We start from the raw sequence: 18,239 nt of genomic DNA on the forward strand, positions 1-18,239 counted from the left end.
AGTTTTTTTTTTATGGAACCATAAACTCAAATAAAGAACATTTATTTTGTCTTTATGGTGCAAGTCGGTTCACTCCGCAGCCATCTTGGCAATGCCCCGGGCAGCTAGCTTCGATTCCAGCAAGTAGAGCTACTGTCTGCATGAATGAATGAACGCTGATATCTTGACAAACGGTTTTAGAGATAAAAGGTCCAATGTGTAGTTTTTTGGAGGATTATTGACAGAAATGCAATATAATGGTAGCACATTACAGTCCTGTTTCCACATTACAGTTACTTTTAAGCTTTATTTCTTGTTTTAACTCATGCTGACATTTTAGAAAAGCCAGTGTAAACCTTTTTTTGGTTTACTTGTGGTTTAACCGCTCATCTGCGAGTCTTCTTGACTATTACTACATTATATGTTTAATGTATCGCAGTGCATTTACGTTTCTCATGCTATCAATAAAAACTTAACTGCCACCACAATATTTCAAGTCACATAGGTAGAAAATTGGACCCTAAATATTGATAAGTAGTCAAGTAATAAGCTTTGCGTCAGAGTCCTGATCACCCAGCTGTGGTTCATTTTGCAACCCTGAACCTACCCCAACCATGTAGTTACTTTATACTACCCAGTATTTTCATAGGTAAGTACACTGTAGGTGTATAAAGACCTTACATAATGAAGTGTTACGTTTTATTACCTTAGAACCGTGGGTCCCCTTAAATGGAATTCACCATGTTGTTTCTACAGTAGCCCCAAACAGACAAACTGCTCTACAGAGCGCGCTTCGCAAGTATGCTATCGATTTCGGCAACGAAGCAAACACGTAAAAAGACGAGAAAGGGCCCCAAAATGCCCGACTATCCTCAATCAATGTCACATAAAAGATCTTATTTCACTCAATATCAATGACTCACTATCACCAACATTGAGACAAGTGTGTCAGACAAATAATATAGATAAAGGCAGCGATACGAGGACAACAGCGAGTGCAATCTGCTGAAATACTACATTTCCAAAATTTGGGGATTTGACAGATACTGACGATAGTCAACAAAAGCACAGCAGCGTATTTGGATAAACGCGATCTGTTTATCCTTGATAATCATTTCCCAGGAGAAGTAAATGGGCTGATGTAGAAATTAATTACTCCTAATGTGCTTTCACTGGCCGGGTGGAGCGCGCCCCTGCGTCTGTCACATTGCATTGTGTTAATTAGTGGAGTTTCACAGGAGAGCCGCCTGTAGCAGCTCTGAACGCCTCGCCTCCTAATTAGAAAATATTTTAAAGACCAGGGGACCGACACAAGCTCTCCAGTCTCTTCCACTGCCAATAATAACCCCATTCATGATTAACTCCGAATACTTAATCAACAAAGAGCGCATTTGTCATTCCTTCATAGAAATGACTCTCAGGGAACATTATATCGTAGATTCGTGGCTGCAAAATGTATAGCACACGTGAGCCCACTCAACCCCACTAATGCCTCTTTTGAACTGTAATCGTGGCAGTGTTGGAGCCAGGTTTAGAGGGCCGAAGCCTGGAAGAGTCTTGCGAATATGTGGAACGGAGCAAGTACAGGTGACACTATTGGTGGATAAAGGACAGAAGTTGAGGGAAGGACCGTTTTAAAGCTGAGGCAGCCAAACCCACTTTGAATCCATTCGAACACGCTTGTCGTGAGACGCTTACCTCTGTGCTCCCTGAGTCGATAGCTTTGTCCACATACAGCAGTGACTGTCCCTCCCCGCGGCACACGCCTTCTGACCAGGCTGCACAGCGCAGGTGAGCGCAGCACTGCCCTGCAGTCACAATACAAAAACAAACATCATCAGCAACTGATAAAACACAGCAAACATCCGACACCAGAGTGTTTGGGACTCACCAGTGGGGTCGAATAAAGATTCAACGTTAACGCCATCGGGAAGGCCGATTTGGCCCAGTTCGTCCCAAACCTTGTGGCCGGGCTCCTCAGCAGTGGGGTCTGTGCTACCAGGAGCCGAGGACGAGTGCAGACCGCTGTCTGGAGAGCTGACCCTGAGGAAGACACGGGCAACATTAGATTTCGTCACACAAAAGAATATCTCAAGCTGCATCTCAAATGACAAACATCTAGACGTCAGCATCCTATTGGAGTGCATCCCTGTCTGAAATGACGAGGTGTGGGGTTATCGTACTTGGCTCCAGCACAAGGACTGGCTGTTTAGAGGAAAGTATGAAAGAGAGAGGGCGAGCCGGAAAGGGGGTGGGGGGCTGGAATGACTGGCTTCTTGGATGTGGCGCTGAGAGAGCGCGAGCCACAGAGACTTAGATAAGCGGAAAAGAGGAATTAGCATTTAAAAAGGGAGCCGGTTTGAAGAGGGACAGCCAGAAGTGGGATGCAGTGAGGACAGGATGAAAGACTACGGTATGCCATCTCTTCCTCTGTCCAGAACATCTGCATGAATATAAATAAACTGTGCGCAACTTCCTCTTCATAAACACTTACATCAGATACTAGAACCAGACATGAGAATCGAATCGTAAAGAAGGTAATTACTTCATGCTTGTTTACATCAACAACAACTGTAAAGAAAACCATAACAAATATACATTAGCAGCCACACCAACAGACAATATTGTTGTGTTTTTTTCTAGCTTGCACAAAGCCGTTTCACATTTTTAATCTGCAAGCCCATTAACTGAGAATAGTTTTTTATAAACTGTCAATGTTTTCTCATTCATTCAATGAACACCGTTTTTATATATTCTCTTCTCAAATTTGATGTAGTTGTCACCAATTCGGTCACCTTTCAATTTAGAGACTGATCTTACAGACAATCATTTTTAACAGTTAGTATCACCAATATACATTGTACAAAAAGCACTATGAATTTAACAGCCCGATTGCAAGCAGAATTATTTTATAGTCAATCTACATACTTTTAAGTTGGATGTGTAAAAAGTAGGGATGTCAAACGATGAATCGTGATTAATCGCATGCAGAATAAAATTTGTGTTCACATAATATATGTCTGTGTACTGTGCATATTCATTTTGTGTTTATAAACACAAGAACAAAGAATATGAAATGTAAAACTTAATTAACATTTATATATAATTTCAATTATTGGTGAATATATATAAATACATCGAAATATTGCCTAAATATGCTTTTGTGTTTATAAAACCAAAATTAATATGCATAGTGCACAGACATATATTATGCAAACACAAACTTTTATTCTGGAGACGGTCGCGATTAATCGTTTGATAGCCCTAAAAATAGTCATGTGTTCTTTAACAAATGTCTTATCTGGATATTTTTTATTAAAATGGTAAAGACAACCGTTGTCCTCGTGTAGTCTTTTTAATAGTGTTATTTGGCATTAACCTGTCTTTCTGTCAATTGGGCTGCAACAACTCAATTGCTCTCAAATGTTTAAGTGTAAACGATTTTCTTTATTGATTTATCGGATATTTGCATTGTGCACTAATAATATGAAAAGACAGAAAAAAGTAAACACTTTACAACACAAGTTGATTTTTCAAAGTTCCTAAGCATAAAGTCACACAGATGCCCAGAGTATGACATTATTACAGACTTCCCATTTGCACATTATTTAAATAAATGTTTTGGTATCCAGAATATTCAATTGATTCAATTCAGACTGCAGGCTTCAGTAACTTCAGTAGTGTTTCTTTTATTTCAGTGGTGCTGCTGTGGATTGAGAAGCAGTGCTCTTCTATAACTAAATAGAGTTATAGAAAAGACTGTTAAAGTATCTGATGGGCTATACTGCAGGTAACCACATGTTGCAGGTAATGAAAATCCTTAAATTCCAGTACTTCTAAGTAGAAGTCATTCTAAACAAGAACCTGTTTTGATTCCCAATCCTTAGAGGAACAAACACACGTACACACCCAAACAAATGTGTACAAACAAATGTGCATACCCGAGTGGATTACTTATTCTTGTGCAAGCACTGTAAATGAAGGCCAGAGGAATACATAATATTGTTGTTCAAAAATAGACAATTCAATATGCAATATCTCATGCATTTTCAATCCAAACATGTTCTATTTCTGCACAGCTATTATTATAGGTTATACATCACTCATAGAATTTCATCGCTGTTTCTCCCATGGATCGGCACTAATTTAATAATGCGTTTAATAATCTGATCTGGAGGTTACGAGTACAGTATGAATGTAATACATCATCAAAACTCATCATAAAAACAGACTAATTACTCTTCTCACCCAGAACCAAATAAAAAAAGTCAAAAAAAGTTTCTCTTTAGGGGTCAATATCAAGTCCACATAGGAGAAACATAGATTTGTTTATGGGAATGAACACATAAAAAATCACAAAACGTAATAATCAAACAGAATTTTCTGTACAATTCCAATTAGTAGACGACCTATGTGCAATAAATAATTTTAGTCATTCAGAGACATACAGAAAACTGATAAATCTAAATGACCAATTATTGTGTATTACGTGGCTAGTTAGTAGCATGTAGCTTTGCATTAAAACAGATGTGAAACTATGAAACAATGCACACTTTATGTTATGTTAGTCTAGGGCAGCTAAATATGAATAAAATATATAGGAATTTAAAATATATAACAAACCAAACGATATTTGTATCTCATCTACCTCACATGACCCATTTTACTGTGGTCAAATGCTGGCTTTACATCTGAGAGGCTTTTTTAAAGTCCCCTGTCGTCGATCATTTTAAACTAATCTTTGACCATCAAATTTATATATTTAAACGTTTTTCCTTTTAAAATATTTTTTCTGCCTTAAAATAGCTTGAATGTAACTCTATACCTCAGCTTCATTACGTATACACAGGCAGAATATACAAATTAGCCCCGCCTCCACTCATACGGACTCACAGCACAGCAGTGATCATTTTAGCCCAAATCTGTGCTTTCTTTGCATATTTATGCCTTAAACTGCTAATCCACAGGGGGAACGTGATTATATGTGTTATACAAACAATATTAAAAACTTTTTTCACCACAAAGAATAAAATGCTAGCGCACTATATAGCAGCCGAACAGAAAAAAATAATGCAAGATTCCAAATATTTTGCCAATGATTCAGGCCTGTCGTAAATTCCGGTGACGAACGTGGCATTTTTCGTTTTGTTCCAATAGGATACAGTCTCCTCTGTGCGGAAACTTTCGTCACCGTCATTTGCCGGAAAAATAAGCCTCAGGTTCACGCGCAGCCGAGGAATAACGGAAGTGAGACATTAACGTTAATAGCGCTGCTATTAAACAAACACATCCATTCGCTTCAGAAGACCTTCGTTAAGACCACGGAGCCGTGGCGAGCCGTTCTTTGATCGATGGGTGCACTTTTTGGAGCTTCAAAAAATTGCCCCCATTCACTCCCATTCTACCGCTTGGAAGCAAAATGATACGTGGTATTGTAACTCTGACTGCATTATTCTTCAAAAAGAAAGTCATATTCAGTTAGGATGCCTTGAAGGTGAATAAAACATGGGGAAATTTTGTTTTGCTTCCGAAATATCGCTTTAAATGCAGCGTTAGTGTCATATCTTAGCAAAAAGCTAATGTCTCTGATAAGTCATGTGCTTCATGAGGAACACACCATTTGTGCAGCATGCAGATTTGCTGCAAATTCCTAATTAGTCACTTATTACGTCATTCATCTTGGTTAAGATACTGATATTATGTGACAGCTCATCAGATTTTGGAGCAGAGTTACATTCTGAAACCAGTTTTAAGTCCATTTCACTGTAGTATATGGTATATATTTACGCTTTTTAGAGAATTTATTTGGGTGTCAAATTCTACAAGGCAGCAGCAGATGAGACTCTGTCACAGTATTAACTGCATCCTATTGCACAAAAACAATCTAGCTATTGTCAAACACACTTCCCTATATGTCTGGTCTACCTTAACAGTCTCTACCTTAAATAATATGTAGTGGACCAGTGGAGCTTTTATTGTGTTCACTCCGCTGTCAATAGCTGGCATAGGTCCAACTCAAACCGACCAATCAGGCGCCTCCAACACAACAATCCTCCGCCTGTTGGCAGGCTGCCAGAGACTGCACAGAGCGCATTACGTCATCATTCCTCAGCGGGGCACCCGATTGGCAGAGAAGAGCTGAACAAGTTAGGCACTCATCCAATGAGCCTGGGGGCGGCTGTGGACGGGAACTTTTGACAACAACAGGTCACGTGGAGTGAAAGACTGCCGGTGGAACTCTCCCTTATGGATTTCTTCTTTAACCCTCCATATTGTAAGTAATCATCGGGCCATTTTGGCACCAAATTAACTGACCCAAATTGAATTGTAGTGTTGGGTTCATTAGCAATTCCCAGCGTATTTGGGTCAAAGCACTCAATCCTTTTACATCAGACTCACACTTTGGAAGAGAACACAAACTCAGTTTGAGCTCGAAAGCTCAAACAACCAGAGTTGCAATAGAACTGCAGTATTATATTAACAGCAATGTGGAAAACTGAGCCATCCAATTCTCAATCAAGAAATTGTGTGCCAAGCTCACATCAAAAAAATGTAAACATGTAATTTATTGACTGCTAAAATCATTACAAACCCATGACTTGCTTCTTTAGTAGAACATTATAAGCAACACAGAATGTCCACACTGTGTTTTTCAGATTGATAGTAAAATTGTTTTGCTCAAATCTTTTTCTTTTTTTCAAATTTTTCAAATCTTTTTCAAATTTTCTTTTTCTCAATCACGCTTGTATACAACATTGTGCCTCAATAAGAGTTTGATATTAATAGCATCTTCATGGTTCTTCCAAGTTGCGACATACTTTGAATTAAACCGAGTGAATGAGAATACGATTTTTCAGATGTTACAGACAAAAATATTGGCTTGTTTGTCCCTTCGAGTGCTCAGCATTGGTTCATCTGACTCACCATTGGATGAACCAATGTAATGTCACGCTGGTCAAGATGCTCAGACAAACAATATGTAAACGCAAAAAGATGACACGTATGTTTTAAGGAACTACACCAACAAACAATCTTGTCAAGCACATTGAATGCACTTTGGAATCCCACTGCAACTCACTTTTTCAGACCAACCTCACGCTGACCCGGGCTCCGGTTGTTGTCATTGTCATCAAAATCATTGTCCTCATCATGATAATCGTCATCCTTCTCCGAGCTTCCGCGGCGGTTCCGGATGTGTAGTGGCACATAACCGGGCGTGGGTCCAAACAATTTCAGCTCACCCTGACCCAAGAGACTCTTCTCTCCACAGTAGCAGAAGGCACAGAGCTTTTTCCTGAGAGGAACACACAGAGAGAGAGAGAGAGAGAGAGAGAGAGAGAGAGAGAGAGAGAGAGAGAGAGAGAGAGAGAGAGAGGAGAGAGAGAGAGGAGAGAAAAGATCAGATTTTTAATTGTTAGACCTGACCCTGATAGCACACATTAATTTCTTTACGTCTATTTGACGTCTGCATTTACATCTGCAAGACCTACAATACATAGTTTGCTCATCTGAATACGTCTCGGATGTCATCTGTGTCAGACGTCTATACGACACACACTCCTTGCATAAACCCACGCACAAGTACACACACATAGGCGAACACTTGTCTAATGAAGTGCAAGTGCACAATCCTGATGTACATATTGCGTTTTCTCCATTACTGTGGTGGTAATAAATCATGTTCGAATGTGTTCGCCATTACAGGAGGTGAGTTATTATTTAGGCAGCTTACTTTTTACTATATTATCATATTGCTATTCTACCATTTAAGCTAACAAACAAAAACCTGCAAAAACAAGGAACATCTGATTTCTCACTACAGATTTTCACAAAGTGATTATCATTGCCAAAACACTTAATAATTTCAACGATATTATCACAATATTTATTGGTTTATTAAATGCTCTGTCAAATTCACCTTTAGTTTGTTTCATTTTTGTTGATGCTGCATTCTCTTATTTTGGTCAATGAATTACACTCAAAATGTGAATGTAGGGAGGCGATAGTATCATATGTGTAGTATTAAACACAATAGTAAAGGAGAAGTTCACCTTCAAAATGAAAATTCTGTCATCATTTACTCACCCTCTTGTCATTTCAAACCTGTATGACTTTCTTTCTTCCGCAGAACACAAAAGACGATATTTTAAAGAACGTTGTTAACACCCCCCCCCCCATTCACTTGCATTGGTTACAATATAAGTGAATGGGGAGCTGTGCTGTACTGTTCCCAACATTTTTCAAAATATCTTCTTTTGTGTTCTGCAGAAGGAAGAAAGTCATAGAAATGGTTTGAAATGACAAGAGGGCGTATAAATGATGACAGAATTTTCAGTTCAAAAGTGAACTACTCCTTTAATAAGCTTGGTTTAGAATCCACGTTTGAAAAATGGTCATTTTAACTAATGGTCATTATAACGCGACATAAATCATAACATGATTTTTGTAGGCATTGTAATAATACACTAAAGAGAATACCCACTCAAACCAACAGAATGACCTGATTTCAGGGAAGGGTTGATTCGCACAGAAACGCATCTGACGTTGCATCAGCACTTGGGAGGCAAGGGTCTATCATTTATTTCAAGTGTAAATTTACCTTCATCTGTAGTTAAACTAGTTCAGTCGGCAGCCCTAACAAGTCTAATTTGTCATCCCGTCGTTTCCCCTTTGGCAGTTCACAGTTTGTGTGCACTTGACAATATTTTGCTCATAAACATCAGGATTGTTGGGAAATGCATTATTGTGGGCACCTCCTCATTAGAGTTCATTAATTTTCCCTAAAGCTGCTTGTGTGTGTGGCACATGACAGCGGCTGTCAGTAGGAGATGTGATGCACATGCAGTAATGGCTGAATGGGGGTCTCCTCTGCTTTCACACGTTGTTAATGGTACTGCACATTAGCACGAGCACAATCTGTTCTAATTGGGAATCCAAAAGAGAGCGCTCGCTCCCCCTGTCTTCACTAATGACAGCAGTGCAGATTCAGCTTCCCTTCCCCCCAGATTCACTTGCTGTCACTCAAACTGAGTGTGCACGATATACGCCCTTCACTGCCGTCGCACGTTCACGTGAGCCTGTGCTTGCTACACGATTTCGTTTTTGCTGTAGGGTAGGTGGGAGAAACTAAATGCTTAACAACTTGCTAAATCACACTGTTTTTCTTGTTTTCATTTACACCACAACAATGCACTTAAAACCAAAACTTTAGCTTGAAGGAAAACATTTTGTTCACGGAGGACAGTCCTCTTTACTGGCACAGGAACTTCTTTCCTGAAATTACTGGTGTTCCCTAAACTTTGTGTTTCGGTGTGTTGGCCAGGTTAAGATGCATGTTTTGAAATCTTACACGGTGTTTTTCTTTTTGAATTCCTTGATTTCTACACCTGATATTACATTTACATTCAGTCATTTAGCAGACGCTTTTATCCGAAGCGACTTACAAATGAGGTAAACAAATGGAAGGAATTGGCCCACATAAGGACAACAAAAAGCATAAGTGCAATAAAAGAAAACTGGTCTCATATAGCCTACCACAATATACAGAGCTGTTTTTTTGTTTGCTTTTTAAGGATAGAACAAGTAGAAAAGAGATGCTGACGGAAGAGATGCGTTTTCAGCCAATTCTTAAAGATGGCTACAGAATCTGCTGATCTTGTAGCAGCGGGCAGATCCAGAGAAGGTGTGTGAGAGCGATTTTTTCCCTTTTTGGGATGGCACTACAAGACGTCGTTCGTTTGCAGAGTGTAGGGATCTGGCGGGTATTAATTCATTGTGGTTTGGGAAAAGGTCTGACTCGCATATCAAACATACAGCACAATATACTGTGGATGTGGTCATATTTGCTTTATATGTAGCAAGAGATGACAATGCAACAAAATGTATTGTCAATAAATTTTATAGCACCCACAAAATACAATTCATCATCACTGTGTGTGAGAGCTCTCTTTCTATGCCTCTTCAGGGCGGCATTAAAAGTTTGTAGCCAACTTTTACCTGGATACATGCATATAACATTGAGTTCACAGTGTGTGCGCGTATGTCAAATCTGTTTCACTAACCTAGTTTTGGTGTTTCTGGTGGTGGAGGCGGATGAGCCAGCAGAGTCTTCTGACACAGAGCGCTGGAAGAGCGGAGACAGAGCGCTCTCGTCTCTAGGGCTGAAATCCAGTGGCTCAGGAAAATCATCATCCGTCTCCGTCTCTGGCTCCAGCACATCTGTGTGTTCACAGTAGACATACTTTAGAACAGGGGTATCTAAAAATAACACTGAGTAACTTTACTGGATATTCAACCATAAAAACCAAAATGGAACAGACCCGAACATATTTTTCCCTGTTTGCACACACAAGTGTAAGCCGATATTAATCCTTGTTTTATTTCTAAGTTTGTCCATAAAGGCCCGTTCAGATTGCGGGAGATGCGAAAAAGCGAAACGAACACCCAATAAGCCTGCTTGCCTCATTTGGCCTACGTTTACGCTTTTTTGGGTTTCCTTTACTCGCCAAAGAGTAATCGTGATCCATAATAACAGAACAACAGATGCTGCATCCCAGATGCTGTATAACCACTTCCGCATTTGCGTGTTGCCGTAGTTTCTACAACCGGAAACTGAGGGTAGTGCGGAGCAGCGGATATTAAGTCACTGATATGCGACAAATACAAGGGAGACAAGGGACGGGCCATTATTTTAAATAGGAATTTCTCTGGATTTGCACATTCTTGGGAACATTTGGGATAATGTAAATACACAACTGCATGAAATACTGTATATCCCACTGTGCAAGTGATTTTTGGATATTTAATAAAAAAATGATTCCATATTGTGGCTTTAAGCAGTTGCTTCTCACTGCAGAATCCAGATCGAGTCTCCTCCCATTGCATTGTGATCGGTCGACACTGGATCCAGTCTCCTCCCACTGCGTCTTGATTGGTCGACAGATTTCTGCAGCAGTTTTGCAACAACACACATCATGCTAGTGTTGTTGCTCTACCATTTCCACATTAAGTCGTAACTGAAGTTATTCATTTGACAGAAAAGAAAACTTGCTGAAGACAAACGTGATTTATTAACATGTTTAAAATAACATATTTAGGTTTAGGGTAAGGGTAAGGGTTTGGGTTAACATATTTAATTGTTGCAACTTAAATTTCCAAATTGCGGCTAAGTATAAAGTGGGAGGAGTCGGTTCTGGATCCAACCACGCACCCTAGATGTCGTGTTCTGCAGTGAGGACTGTCACCTTTTAAGAGCACTGCAGGAAGGGGATGCTGCTTAAATGATGAGCAACCGAATCCCTTCATATTAGCAAAGTACATGCAGTGGTCACTTAACATAAAACCATTTACAACCATGTAAAACTGGGACACATATTCTAGTGACTTTTGTGTTCTCGCTTTAAAGTAGTGCTCTGTAATGCGGCACAAAGGCAGCATGCATCACCTGACGTGTACATTGACAAGAGCTTTTTGTGATGGCACATGAATACCTCTGGTGAAACTGATTAATATGCTTTTTTAAATACTGTAATTTCTTTAAACCACATCAAGAGGTTGCGTTGTGCCTAAGCATCGAGGCTGTCTTTCACATAATATACATTTTCCAACTGAATGAAAGCTGTGCACAGCGGTCTGAAATTAGCTAAATATAGTGCCAAAGTCACTAAATCGTCACCGGTATGTGCACGACTGTGTGTGACACGGGACCTGAATGGCAAGGATCGGTGGCTAATTGTGGCCGGTGATGTTAACATTATGCCAGGTCGCCACAAATAAAACAATGCATGGGAAACGGCTTTGGCGTGTTAGTTGCAGTGTGTGATGCACTAACAAGCTATTGTAAACAAGCTAACGTTAACTAGCTAAGTAACGTTTTAATCGCTAACATAGCAGATTCATGGAAAAATACATTGGTAATCAGCATTTTTTGCCACAACTTATTTATTAATGATGCATCAATACATTAAAGGTACAGTGCGGTTTTGTATGATCTATTAACAGAAATGCAATATAACTACAAAATGTGTCTTTAGATGTGTATAAAAACCTTACGTAATGAAAGTTATGTTTTTATTACCTTAGAATAAACCAGTTGTATCTACATAGGGAGCGGGCCTATCTACATGGAATTTGTTATGTTGCGCAGCCATGTTTTGTACAGTAAGCTCTAACGGACAAACAGCTCTACAGAGCGCGTTTCGTATATGTTGGTCTTCTGTGTGTTTTTTTAGACGCAGCTTGCGTCATCACTGAGTTGAAGACGCACAAAGTAGTAAGTCGTAGTACGGAGAGAAGGAGAGTAGTCGTCGTCTAGCTGAAGCAATTGATTGTTCTGTCTTAGAAGTTTTGATAAAATGGAGGACCATGCGTATTGTGCACAAGGCCGACAGAGCGTGAATCTCCGTCGTCAAAGAAGCGCAAACGTGATGCTGCCAGACGAATTAGAGACAAACGGCGCAGAAATCCAGGATAAACATCGGTGTATCTATTACCAGATGGAAGGCACTGTTGAAAGACAAATGTTTTCAAGGCGACGCCGAAGTTGCCTGTTTTCTGCTAGACTGGTAAGATAATTCAACATTTTCAATGTTTACACTTTTTCAATGTTTACCAAACAACTGTTTTGTTGAAACGGTAACGTTAGCATTTTATACAAATGGCCATATAACCTCCGAATAATAATGTTTTTCCGTCCCTGCGGTACGTACTCCGGTTGTTCCTGACTTTACAAAGGGGGAGACAAACGTCTACAAACTTACACCTAACTGCCTATGTCGCTGTCAGATCAAACGCTTTGAACAGTGTTGCTATTTATGATTAGCTAACTTTAGTTACTTCACTACTCTCAGCGTGTACTAGATAGCACGCAAGAAATATATCTAATTATAGAATTGTAACAGTAACTTTCGCAATAGAATACATGTTAAATGATTAATTACGTTAATATATTGCCTTACCTGCTTGTATCACTACTATCCGCTGTCTCAGTAGACAACATCTTTTTTTACTGTTGCGGCCACCGTCATAATTCGAAAGGGAGGGGTGGGCAAATGACTCAGAGATTCGTTGCAAAACTATAATACAAAGCTAGTGGCCGCTGATTTTCAAGAACTGCGGCTTTAAGTAAGGGATAATGTACATTATCCCGCTTATTACACGGTTACTTGCCACATGAGAAAAAAAACTGGACATGAAATGTGAATTTGAAATATTTTATTAGCTAATTTTTACCGAATGCAGACCTTCCACGAGGAAAAGACGTTTACTTTCGGTTTTAAGGTAAGAAACGACGTTCAGATGTCACGAACAGGGAATTTGGTTTAAACATTTGTAAATATAATCTCATATACGTTATTAAAATAAATATTTATGTTTAATTTGGAAAAAACCTGTCAAAATGATTTGCTGCATCCGGGTTACTGTGTGTTATTAGTTTTGAGAGGTTGTTATCTGGGAATAACGAACCTGCAAATGTCGCGACTGGCCAATCCTCATCAAGCATTCCAACGAGCCGTGTAATAATAACATATATGACATTATATTTACAAAAGATTAAACAAATTGCCTGTTCGTAACATATGAACGTCGTTTCTTACCTTAAAACCAAAAGCAAACGGCTTTTCCTCGCGGAAGGTCTGCATCCGGTAAAAATGATCTAATAAAATATTTCAAATTCACATTTTATGTCCAGTTTTTTGCTCATGTAGCAAGTAGCCGTGTAATAAGCAGGATAATGTACAAGCAGCCGGCTGTTATTGCGAAATAAGCCCCTTCAGTGTGACACAAGATCACACAGTCTTATTTCTGCGATAACAACCGGCTGCATGTACATTATCCCTTACTTAAAACATGTTAGTCTGACATGAAGACCCCAGGACAACACACAAATGAGTTGTCCTTAACTGAACACATCTGTGTTATTTCTGGAATAACACATTTTTGGTTACCTTGAACACATCGGCTATAATATATCGGCCTAAATTTTATTATCGGCCGATACCGATATGGCCGATAATTTATCATGCATCCCTATTTAAAAGATATAAGCGTTCAAAACTGACAGTCTGGCACGTGCGCTGAAAAAAACCACGCTACACTTCAGCCTCTCGTCAAAGTTCTTGTCCAATCAAATCCGCTTTAGAATCTGAAGAGTCCCACCCTCTTCACTAAGCAGCGCCTCATATCAGCCACTTGTTCGCACATTTATAATGTCCTACATAGTGAATAACACGCAGTGTTAAAGTCTTAATTTCACGTTAGTGTCACACGAGCGGTTGCACGTGAGAGTGCTCCGGTTAAGAGACACGATAGCACAGAGCTGATCATATGCACCGATCATATGCGTAAATACGCTGAGAAAACAAAATGCATTCGACCCGTTTCAAGTCTTCACAGAAAGTTGTATGTTAAGGCTATATGGAAGAGAGCAGAAATCACAGCCTTGATGAGTAAAGGAGAAGATAAACGCCAGTGTCACTCACCAACGTAAATAACAAGCTTCAAGTGACTCATTACTTTTATCACTGATCTTCCTATTCTTTTCAATAAACTTTTACACCACTGTGGCTATTAAATGCAGCTTTGCCAGGCTGACTGTGCCATAAACGAAACGCGATTGGTAATTTTAAAAGGGGGGCGGGGCCACTTTTCAGTTGAAATTACATCCACACATCAAATAATGCAGTGCGTTCCAGGGCATTTCAGTGGGACTTTAATTCAACCAGCACTACTCACAGACCAATGATGCACTACTTCATACATATCACACACAAAAATGGCAACAGATTTATTAAAACTATTATTCTGTATATTAATATGTAATGTAATATTCTGATTGGCAGGATGATTTCCAAGAAAAATGGCGTATTCATCTTGTCAAGCTTAAATAGTATATTGGTCCAGCGAAAAACAATGCTACAAGGCTTTATTGGAGTTGGATTTAAAGAAATTGGAATAATCAAATCTTGAAAAAAAATGCACTTCGACAAGTATTACCAACTGGTAAACAGGATAATCCTATAGGCTGTGCCCAAATTTCAAGACGCACTGAAAAGTTTGGGATAAAAATGCCTCTTCCGAGTCATGTACAGTAGTCTTTCAGCATACAGCTGACATCTGAAGATAGAAGACAAAACTGGTGTGGTAACAGCGAGCATGTTTATAAAGCACCGAAGCAAGATTAAGACACATGATTAATGTTGTTTGACCATGATGAACTGAAGTCAAGCAGAGTTAAAACAACACAAGATTCAGATGAGAGGTAACTGGCACACCTTTGACTAAACGGCAGCTGACTGAGCGTCAACTGCTCTGACTATAACACAAAATGAGATTATGTCTATAGCTAATATTTAGCACTTTAAAGGTATAAAGTGAAAGTATTCACACAAAAAAAGACTCGATACATTACAGAAAATAATAGCTCATAATTTCCCTTTACAAAATATTCTCTTAATGGCAACACACAGTACAACCACATGAAGATCTGTATCAATAGTCCAAAATCAGATGATACAATACAGCTAGATTAAATAAACATTTCTCACCCATTTCTGGTATGACATCAGTGGTGTCCATGCTATCCTCATCTTCAGCTTGAGCTCGACTTCGATTACGAAACCTGCAAAACAATACAAGAGAAATAATAAATGGGCCTCAGCTGGGCCTTAAAATTCGTTGTGAAAACTGAAAATTCTGGAAGTGGCTCAGCAGAAGCACTGCACTGCACCGCTAGCAACGCCAAGCTCATGGGTTCGATCCCAGGGGATTGCACATAGTCAGAAACAAATGTATCTAAGAACATTGCAATGCAAGTCGCGTCTGCCAAATGCATAAATGTAAATGTAAATATGAAATCTAACTTGGGCTAATAATAGATTCTTGAAAGTCTGTTTTTATTTATTTATATCAGCAAACGTGTCCTGTTAATATAGATCCTATTATTACTACACTTCTGTTGTGGATGTGGCTCTCTTGTATTCCTTCTTCAAAGACACAACGTCAAACAGTATTTCAGAGGTCAGCACAGTGGATGCCAGCACATTGGTGTTAGCGCCATTTAATAATACAAAGGAATGGAGGCGTTTTGGATTCTGCAGTCTAGCTCCTTTGCAAAAACGACCATCTTCAATTAGATAATGTTCGAAAGAAAAAAATAAGGTAATCAGGTCTTTTCTTAGAAATCCATTCTTGAAATGGTATTCCCTGTGGCATTTTAGAAACATTTCTTCATCTCTCCAGAACAAAATGTCTAATTTCTATTGCAGGGGTATTCAATTGAAGTTCCAAGAGGTCCGGTCTTTACATTTTCTTCCAAACGGAGGTCCGGACACTATGTTTTTTTGAAAATAAATACATATTTAGTCAATTTAGCCCAGTTGGATATACTGTATAAAAGATATGATCTTTTATCAGGCCATTTATTTTATATTTTGATATCCACAGTATGTATGAATTGTAGGCTCTGTGGCTTTAGGGGAATGCCCTCTTAATAGAAGTCTGATAATTAATATTTGTAAATAAAAAAAACTACTGACAACTAGGGATGGGCGATATTATATCGTTTGCGATATACCGGTAGAAATTCCCCACACGATAGGAATTAGTCTTCCCGCGAAATAAACGATAAATTCTAGTTGATGACGTATTTCTTTGTGAGACCCATTCACAGCTCATAATGTGAAGCGAAAACGGGTATAGCAGAGGGCGGACGTGAAGCTGAGAAAGAGTTTGCACTAAAAGACGAGCTCTAAGGCCCAATCCCAATTCTACCCCTTACCCCTACACTTTCCCCTACCCCTCCGTTTGGCGAGTTCACGTGAAGGGGTAGTGGTGTCTCAATTCTCTTTTGGTTGGAGGGCTAGGGGTAAGGGGAAGGGCCAGATAGCCCTTCAAAAGAAGATTTTTCGGGACCTCACTTCAAACGAAGGGCTAAGAGAAATTTCCAACATGGCCGCTCACTCGAGCAAGCAGAACCATAAATGTAAGTAATTTTTGCCATTAATAAGGATTTTTATGACAATTTTTCCTTTTATGTACACTGCGTTCCAAATTATTATGCAAATTGGATTTAAGTGTCGTAAACATTTAATTTTATATTGTTCAATTAAACTTATGGATGGTATTGTGTCTCAGTGCTCTTTGGATCACTGAAATCAATCTCAGACACCTGTGATAAGTAGTTTGCCAGGTGAGCCCAATTAAAGGAAAACTACTTAAGAAGGACGTTCCACATTATTAAGCAGGCCACAGGTTTCAAGCAATATGGGAAAGAAAAAGGATCTGTCTGCTGCCGAAAAGCGTCAAATAGTGCAATGTCTTGGACAAGGTATGAAAACATTAGATATTTCACAAAAACTTAAGCGAGATCATCGTACTGTGAAGAAATTTGTGGCTGATTCAGAGCACAGAAGGGTTCGTGCAGATAAAGGCAGAATGAGGAAGGTTTCTTCCAGACAAATTCATCGGATTAAGAGAGCAGCTGCAAAAATGCCATTGCAAAGCAGCAAACAGGTATTTGAAGCTGCTGGTGCCTCGGGAGTCCCGAAAACCTCAAGGTGTAGGATCCTCCAGATGCTTGCAGTTGTGCATAAACCTACTATTCGGCCACCCCTAACCAATGCTCACAAGCAGAAACGGTTGCAGTGGGCCCACACATACATGAAGACTAATTTTCAAACAGTCTTGTTTACTGATGAGTGCCGTGCAACCCTGGATGGTCCAGATGGATGGAGTAGTGGATGGTTGGTGGATGGCCACCATGTCCCAACAAGGCTGCGACGTCAGCAAGGAGGTGGCGGAGTCATGTTTTGGGCTGGAATCATGGGGAGACAGCTGGTGGGCCCCTTTAGGGTCCCTGAAGGTGTGAAAATGAACTCTGCAAGGTATGTAGAGTTTCTGACTGAGCACTTTCTTCCATGGTACAAAAAGAAGAACCATGCCTTCCGTAGCAAAATCATCTTCATGCATGACAATGCACCATCTCATGCTGCAAAGAAAACCTCTGTGTCATTGGCTGCTATGGGCATAAAAGGAGAGAAACTCATGGTGTGGCCACCATCCTCCCCTGACCTCAACCCTATTGAGAACCTTTGGAGCATCCTCAAGCGAAAGATCTATGATGGTGGGAGGCAGTTAGCATCAAAACAGCAGCTCTGGGAGGCTATTCTGACATCCTGTAAAGAAATTCAATCAGAAACTATCCAAAAACTCACAAGTTCAATGGATGCAAGAATTGTGAAGGTGATATCAAAGAAGGGGTC

General features: G+C 39.6%; 1 protein-coding gene across 1 annotated transcript in view; it reads right to left on the reverse strand.

Moving 5' to 3' along the window:
• The window catches only part of kmt2ca (lysine (K)-specific methyltransferase 2Ca), a 122,429-nt gene that overhangs the window by 67,398 nt on the left and 36,792 nt on the right, over positions 1-18,239 (reverse strand). The window contains 5 exon segments of the mRNA XM_057328655.1: positions 1,678-1,787; positions 1,871-2,022; positions 7,058-7,273; positions 10,041-10,197; positions 15,525-15,598. Of these exon segments, the coding sequence (XP_057184638.1) occupies positions 1,678-1,787; positions 1,871-2,022; positions 7,058-7,273; positions 10,041-10,197; positions 15,525-15,598 (709 nt within the window).

The sequence above is a fragment of the Triplophysa rosa genome, unplaced genomic scaffold (assembly GCF_024868665.1).
Source record: "Triplophysa rosa unplaced genomic scaffold, Trosa_1v2 scaffold62_ERROPOS344091, whole genome shotgun sequence".
NCBI lineage: Eukaryota > Metazoa > Chordata > Actinopteri > Cypriniformes > Nemacheilidae > Triplophysa > Triplophysa rosa.